This window comes from Hydra viridissima, unplaced genomic scaffold, assembly GCF_058129835.1.
Source record: "Hydra viridissima isolate aposymbiotic clone 2 unplaced genomic scaffold, HvirCarnegie_v1 scaffold_14, whole genome shotgun sequence".
NCBI classification, from domain to species: Eukaryota; Metazoa; Cnidaria; class Hydrozoa; order Anthoathecata; family Hydridae; genus Hydra; species Hydra viridissima.
In genome coordinates, this window is record NW_028324313.1 from 6,644,301 (window position 1) to 6,652,557 (window position 8,257).

The following is an 8,257-nucleotide window of genomic DNA, read 5'->3' on the forward strand; positions in this document are numbered from 1 at the left end:
CAAGGAAATGAACCTTAGTACAGAAAGGAAGGAAAAGCAATAACATTTTTAAAGCTAGACCTACGACCTAAGATACATGGTGGTTTTGAAAAAGGTATTCGGCTGAAAGCAAAACAATTTTGGAACAAACGCAGTTAGTTTTATTTCGAATAACAATCTTATCCGAAATAAAAATACTTGCGTTTACTTTTTGCTGTTTTCTAAAAACACTCTAAATATTTTTAAAAGTTTTTGCTTCAACAATCATCTAAAACTTATCTTCAACTTCACATTCTTGGATTTAATACTTGTAATATTTTTTTTATCATTTACTAGTATTTAGAATTTAAAGAACTTCATGCGTTTTACGTCCAGAAAAAACTCATGGCGGCCAATACTGACATCTGCATCCATCTGTAAATGCACTTCCAGGTGGAAGGCCGTCACAAACGCATCTAGTATTTTCGTACCCGCATTCAATAGGAAGATTTTCAACGAAGTCGCAACGAGAGCTTTCCAAGTAAAAAGGAACATCAATAACTCGTGCTCCATTTATATTATTTGGTGGAGTGCACCTACGAATTCGACACGAACGAATCTCAATAGGCAGCATAGGACCGGTAAGACAGTTGATTTTACAATGAGCAATTTTGGGATCTATAAGATCACCTTTTTCACAAGTAGATGGAACTTTTGGATTACATTTCCCGGTATCATCAAATGTGCAATCGACAATTTTATTAAGTAGTGTAATTAATGAATCAGCTAGATTTTTTAAACGGTTATTGCTTCTTATAGATGAAAGACATTTTTTAAACTCTGAGAGACAGTAACAAGGCCTTGGTTTTAACAAAAATCCACCTAGCTTGTCTCCTTTTTTCACACAAACCAAGTGAGCATAGCAACAATAGTCTGGGCCGTCCAAGGGTACACGAAAGTTATCTCCTTGTACAACGCTATTAGTCAGATTTAAATTGCAATATGGAGCCTCTCTGTTAAGATTTTCAAAAAGCAATTTGTCAATACAAAGAAATCCATTGCCTTCTTTGCCGGGGCCTACGTCCCATTTTGTTTCTGCTTTATCATCTAACTCCACGCAATAAGAATTTATGTTTTCGCACAAGTCTGGGTTAATAGTGCATTGGTTGACTGTTCCACCTGCACAAAGTATATTTGATCCTGTAGTTGTGCATTTAGAACCATTAGAGCAAACACCACTAATTGAGCAGTAGTCGATAAACCACTGACACCTGAATTTAAATATAACTTTATTCGTATGAAGACTACTTTTTAAAATTTGAATTTTTTTGAATTTATTTAAAACCGATTTTTACATATAACTTACAACTAATAATAATAATAATAATAATAATAATAATAATAATAATAATAATAATAATAATAATAATAATAATAATGATGATGATGATGATGATGATGATGATGATGATGATGATGATGATGATGATGATGATGATGATGATGATGATGATGATGATGATGATGATGATGATGATGATTATTATTATTATTATAGTAATAATAATAAATAGTTGTAATAGTTAAGAAAGACCTGCATTGGTGTTGAGACCATCTATTTACTGGCAATGTTTTTTTAAAATCGCCAGTGTCACACACACATCTAGTGCCTCGTTCACCACAGATAAACTTCATCTTGTACTTCACTGGAAGACAACTAGGATTTCCTTCACTAGTAGCAATAATTCGTTGCATATATACATTTGTGGGAGCAGCAATTTGAGGAAAACATCTATGAAAAAGATATTTATATGACTTTCGTTTACGGGATTAAAAGGCCAACTTAATTAAAATTATGTTTATACCATTTCTTATTATAACTTTGGTTATTTAAAAGGAAGCTATCTTTGATTTTTAACATAAATTAAAAAAGAAACGAAGTATGATTTTTAAGACAATTACGTTAAAATAAAAGACATTTTCCTAAAAATTTGTTAGACTAGTTTTAATATCATGGCAAAATAAGAGTAGATTTTCTCATATTTATGGAGATTTTTAGTGAGTAGCGTGACTTTCCCAACTCCGTGTCCAACTTTTTAGATTATTTCAAAGCAAAAAAACTATGACGCTGCTATTAATTTAAATGTAATTAAATTCTAATCCCAAACATATTTTTATCAATAAAATAGTTAACCAGACAAGATTTACCTTAGGTCTGGATTATTCATAAAACCATCTAAATACGGTTTACATGATGCAATTTTATTATCAATTAAATCATTTATGTCGCAACTGTTTTTACTAAATGGATCACAGTTTTCATTTCTTGGTAATAAATATTGACTCTTCTTTACTTTGCATTGAATAGCAGAAGCTGACCATTCGCAGAAATTTTTGTATATAACAGCACTAGATAAAACAAAAATAGCAATCAACAAAAAGATTATTTGTGAATACATTACTTGGGATGTTTTGGATACAATTGTATTGCTATGCGTTGTTGCGCTTCCTTGATTTGTTGCGGAAGACATTACACTGTACATAATTTTAAATGGATTTTGTCTTACTCAAAAGCTGGATTTTAAAAACGTTGATTTAAGTAACAAAAAAAAAGGTAAGGGTTAATTAACTACCGTCGTAAATCTCCAAAGAAGAAAAAAAGTAACCATTACACCGCAAAACGTAAAGCTGACACAAGCTTTAATATCCGAAATTGATAAAAAAAATAAAAAAAATTCCGTCGGAAAAATATGTTTAACGAAGTAAACGTTTTTAAAAAATTGTCTATTATAATAAATTAATAAGTTACTTAAATTGTTATTTTTTGTTAAAATAATAAACTAAACAATATAAAATCTAGTTTGCTATTTTAATCAATAAAAAATCTAGTTTTCAATTTTAATCAAATTTTACCATAAAAACTCAAAAAAAGAGTGCTGCAATTCAATAAATAAAGTATATCATTTTGGCATACTTGTTTTCGCCAATTCTTTGTCCGCCAATTCTTTGTCGTCATAGAAACTTGACGAAAATGTGGTCCACTGGTCCTGCGTTGTTATAAATAGCAGTGTTTCTCGCTGTCTATCAGGCACTTCTATAAGACAGCAGCGTCCCGACTATTGCACTATGGCTCCAAAAAACCCAATGACCCAGCCGCCATTGACCAAGACGATATTTCCGGTGAAAATATTTGCTTCATCATTCTCATCTTTGCCTCCAAGCTGTTGTAAATATTCAACTAAATACTGGTCAACAGTTTCTCTCATAAAGTTGCACTTGTCAATTACAGTTTTTCTGTGTAAAAAGCACCACATGTACAATAGCAAAAGCAGAGTTTTCAGAGCCAAATGACTAAAGTTCTATGCATTTTCAACGCCACCTCCATTCATATTGTATATTGAACACATTGTTTTCCACTAATAGGTGCCTAGATACATATTGCAGACAAATCATAATTGAGCTTGCAAATAAAAAAATAGTATCAAAGTATTCTCAAAAAGAGTTTCTGTTGAAGGTTGAAGGTTTCTGTTGAACCTCATCAAAAATTGTGATGACTTGCTTTTGAAGGAGCTAACTTAAAAAACGAGATTTAAAAGAACATTTACCAAAAAAACAAAGAAAAAGGAAGGACGCTCAGTTAAAATTAAATGAAACAATTATTGAAATTATTAACTATTTAAGTAACTTTTAAACAATTGTTAACTATTTAAGTAACTTTTTATTTTAGCAAATAAATTTGTTTAATAACATTTGTATTGTCAATGTAATATTTCCTTCCTTCATTTTTTTTTTGATTTTTATACCAATATTAAGATGGTATTTGCAGTGCAGTTTTTAATTCTTTTTTTCTTTCGAGATTTACGACGCTAAAGTTGACCCTTACCAGAAAAAAAGGCTTTAAGAGTACGTTATTGGAAAAACTCTGAATAAAGACGATCATAAAGTTAAATATTTTTATGAGCATCTGAAGAGTGTTTTTGATAGTCCTTTACCGAAAAAAAAAATTGAATTTTTTCTTAAGTATCAATTTCAAACAAATTGTTTTCAACTTAATTGCTTAATATGTATCAGAAGCACCTACAATCGGAAACGTTCAAAAAAGACCTACGTTCTGAAAGGCTTTAGAAACGCCGGTAAAAACTTTAAATTTAAATTCCAATATGGAGCCTCTCTCTTAAGATTTTCAAAAAGCAATTTATCAATACAAATAAATCTATTGCCATAATCGCCGGGGCCTAAGTCCCATTCTGCAAAGGTAAAACAAGTTATTTTTTTAATAGAGCCAATTCTGAAGTATAGCTTTCAGAAAAAAGTGTTTCTTTGTTTAAACAGATCCCTTAAAAACCCTAGATTTAATCTTTAGTAAACGGAATGTATGATTTAAATAAAGCACAACTTAATTATTTATTTTGCTCTCTAAGTTGGTCTGTAGCCCAAGATGATAACCTAATGAAGTTGTAGTTTTCAAATTTTTCTTTTTTTAGCGGCAGCTTCATTTCTCTCCCCTGCTTTAAAAGTTAACGAAAGTTCTCGATAGTGTTTTTTTAAAGTAAAAAAATCATCCTAAATAATGCGTTGGATTCAGTTTTTTGAACGTCACAAGAATTAAAAAACGTATACACCTCAATATTTTACAGCATCGTTAACTGCTTGATATAGATTATGAGCAACACAATGAACATGAACTGTGACTCAATATCTGTTGTAAGTTTTTGAACCCAATAGTAAACAACCTTCGTTGTATTAGCTACGTCTTGTCATTTACTAGAGGGTATATTTTCGTCTTTTATATATTTTATATTCGATATGAATAACGCAGCCTGGTCCATAAGTGCATGGAAACCTAACAATATCTTTAGCTGCATGAAGTGTAATTGAATATATTGGCGAGCTTATCATTTCTTTTGTTAACTGAGATTCAACTTCAATGAAGCAATGAGATCATTATATATTTTTATGCTTAAATATTTAATCTGACCTTGTAGATTATTTAATCCCTCTTGTTAAACGGAGCCGCATCTTACAAACAAACAATAACGTTTAGATAACTGCCGCTTGGTTTGTTGTTACATTAACGCGTTCGCTGCCGAGCTATTTTTAACTACGCGTTATTTCTTTGCCGAGCCATAATGTCTGCAATGATTAATTTTTGCCGAGGCTGTTTTGCGTGGTTTCATTCTCATTGCCAAGGCCAGATATCAACATTTCAATAAAAAAAATATTTTTAATCTGAAATAGTTCTATACTATTATTTATTCTGAATATAACTGACAAAAAAAAAGCACTACAAGTATACTCGTAGTTTGGCAATGGCGAAGGAATTTTTTTCTCCAGTGCCGAAGTACTCGTAACACTGTAATGAGTATAACTCATTGCGGTGACTACATCTTTTCAAGATGTAATTGAGAGCTTGAAAGTTGTAATTAAGAAACGTAAGATGTAATTGAGAAATACAACAGGTAATTTAGAAGTCGCAAAATGTAATTAAGAAACACAACATGTAATTAAGAAATTTTAAAATGTAACTGAGAAACCCAACATGTAAATAAGTAATCGCAATATGTAATTTGAAACATATATTATAAGCTTTTCTCAATTACAACTTTCATCTTCTCAATTACATCTTTCGTTTCTCAATTACATCTTCCATGTTCTAAATTACATATTGCGACTTTTAAATTACATTTTGTATTTCTCAATTACATCTTACATTTCTTAATTACAACTTTCAAGTTCTCACTTACATCTTGAAAAGGTGTAGCAATGTAGCTTATTTTATGCATTATTATTATAAATAGTGTTTCAATTTTTTTGCACATGCACATGCACATTGGCAGTTATCATGAGTAAAAAAGGTAATTTATATTTTGTTTTCTTAATTGTAAATTGTTGTGTTTTTTAGACTAGAAGCTAAAATATATTTGACAACTACATTATACTGTATGTTATTGAAAATGTGAAAAAAAATTTGAAGTACACAATAAGATGTTTTTTAATACATTAAAAAACATTTTTGTGTGCACTTCGAATTTTTTACACAGTATACTAATTAATGTGTTTTATAGATGAGTAATTTCTTTTTTATAAATTGATAATTTATAAATTTATCTATCTCCTATTAGCTCAACACAGATATTCCACTATTGGATCAGCACATATGATTATGGAAGACTGTGAGGATAGTGAAGATAATGATATTGAAGATTCGGATTCATTTTTCGCTTATACTACTACGTCTTCGAGCTTGACTGCATCAGAATCAAGTTCTGAAGATAATAACGCTGAAGAAAGTGATGACAATCAGTACACAGGCGTTCATCTAGCAGCCACTGCAGAGGATTTTTTAATGCCGCCGAAAAGAGCTAGAACAACGGGTGGTCCATCTAGAAATTCAAACCAATTGAAAGATGAGCCGAATATTGTAAAACAAATTCAATTTTCTGCGGATCCTGGTTTGAAGATAAACATGGAGAGCAAGAAACCATTAGATTTCTTTAGACTATTTGTTACAGAAGAGCTTATAGATACTATGGTAGTTGAAACTAATCGCTACGCAACGCAAGAAATAAATAAGCAGCGTCCCCTCAGAAGAAGCTCACGTTTTAAAGATTGGAAACCAATAAATTCAGAAGATATGCGGCAGTTCCTTAGAGTTCTTCTTCATATGGGGTGTGTCAAAATGCCATCTTTAGAACACTATTGGTCTAAGAACAGTCTCTATAGATTTCCCTTATTTTCTAGAATAATGTCACGAAATAAATTCCAACTAATACTACGGTTTTGGCATTTTATTAACAATGAAGATTCGGGTAGTGGACGCTTGTGTAAAATTATTGGACTTCTCGATCACTTAAATAATGCAATGGATAACATCTACTGTCCTAATAAAAATATATCAATCGATGAGTCAATGATGCTTTGGAAGGGACGTCTTGTATTCAGGCAGTATGTGAAAAATAAAAGACATAAGTATGGTATCAAGTTCTATGAGCTTTGTGAATCAGATGGTAATGTACTAAAAGTAAAAATCTACTCTGGCGAGACAACTCTCGATAAACATTTATTGGGTCAAACGGAAGCTATTGTTTTAGATTTAATGGAAAAATTTCTGGGAAAAGGTTATCACCTGTACACCGATAGCTTTTACAATTCCTTTGAATTAACAAAGCACATGATAAATCAAAAAACACATATTTGTGGTACTTTAAGAACTGATCGAAAGTCAAATCCAAAAGAGTGTACAAAAGCAAAACTAAAACAGGGAGACGTTATAAGCAGAAGCAGAGAGGGTGTAGTGGTTGCTAAATGGAAAGACAAAAGAGACGTGCTATTGATTAGCAACTTGCATTCGTTGCAAATGATTGAAGTGACAAACAGGAGAGGAGAGAAGAAAATGAAACCCAACATTATCAAAGATTACAATCAATATATGTCAGGAGTAGATAGGGCGGAACAAATGGTATCATATTATGATTGCCTAAGAAAGACAATCAGATGATATAAAAAAGTAGCACTTCATCTCTTTGATACTTTTTTGTTTAATGCTTACTGTCTAAACAGCAAATATGGGGTAGATCACACAATTTCCTTATTGGGTAAACGTTTGAATGAAATTGTGCCTCGAATCACCAATAATAGCTTCCACTACTTGTCTTCAATACCACCGAATGAAAAGAAAAAATTTCCAACCAAACCATGTCGAGTCTGCTCTAAAATAAAACGTAAAGAAACACGATATGAATGTGCTGTTTGTGAAAATAGACCTCCGCTATGTATTGACGAATGTTTCAGAATGTATCATTCAAAAGAAGAGGTTTACACTTAAATTTTCATAAAATAAAATTAAATAAATATCAATGTTTCATTTTTATCTGTTTTAAGCTATTTCTGTATTTATCCGCATTTAAATTAGATTCCCTGAATTTTTAAAATAAAAATTTGAATATAATATTTTCTGAAACCAAGTGTGAAGTTAAGAAAAAAAAAAAAAAAAGAACAGACAAAGCCAGTCGTGCATAAATATTATTTGAAATAAGTTAGTATAACTACGAGTATTCTCGTAGTTGGCAAACTCATGACGCCGGCCTACTACGAGTATTCTCGTAGTTGGCAAATAAATGACGCCAACTTACTACGAGTATACTCGTAGTTGGCAGCGAAAGTGTTAAGAAGCCATTTAGTACTTGGCGCCTAAAATTAGTTTTTCGATAATTCGAATAACCAGAATGGCTCGCAGTATGCTGAAAACCAGGGAAAAACTAAATAGGACAACAAAGTGTGATTTGTTTTAACATCAGAC

The 8,257-nt window shown here is 31.3% G+C and overlaps 1 protein-coding gene across 1 annotated transcript; it reads right to left on the reverse strand.

Moving 5' to 3' along the window:
* Positions 1-216: 216 nt before the first annotated feature.
* On the reverse strand, positions 217-2,674 carry LOC145181568 (uncharacterized). The gene is made up of 3 exons (XM_090071705.1): positions 2,167-2,674; positions 1,553-1,750; positions 217-1,229 (listed from the first exon to the last, which is right to left on the reverse strand). The coding sequence occupies exons 1-3, from the start codon at positions 2,499-2,501 to the stop codon at positions 362-364; spliced, it is 1,401 nt and encodes a 466-aa protein (XP_089927831.1). The 5' UTR covers positions 2,502-2,674; the 3' UTR covers positions 217-361.
* Positions 2,675-8,257: the final 5,583 nt, after the last annotated feature.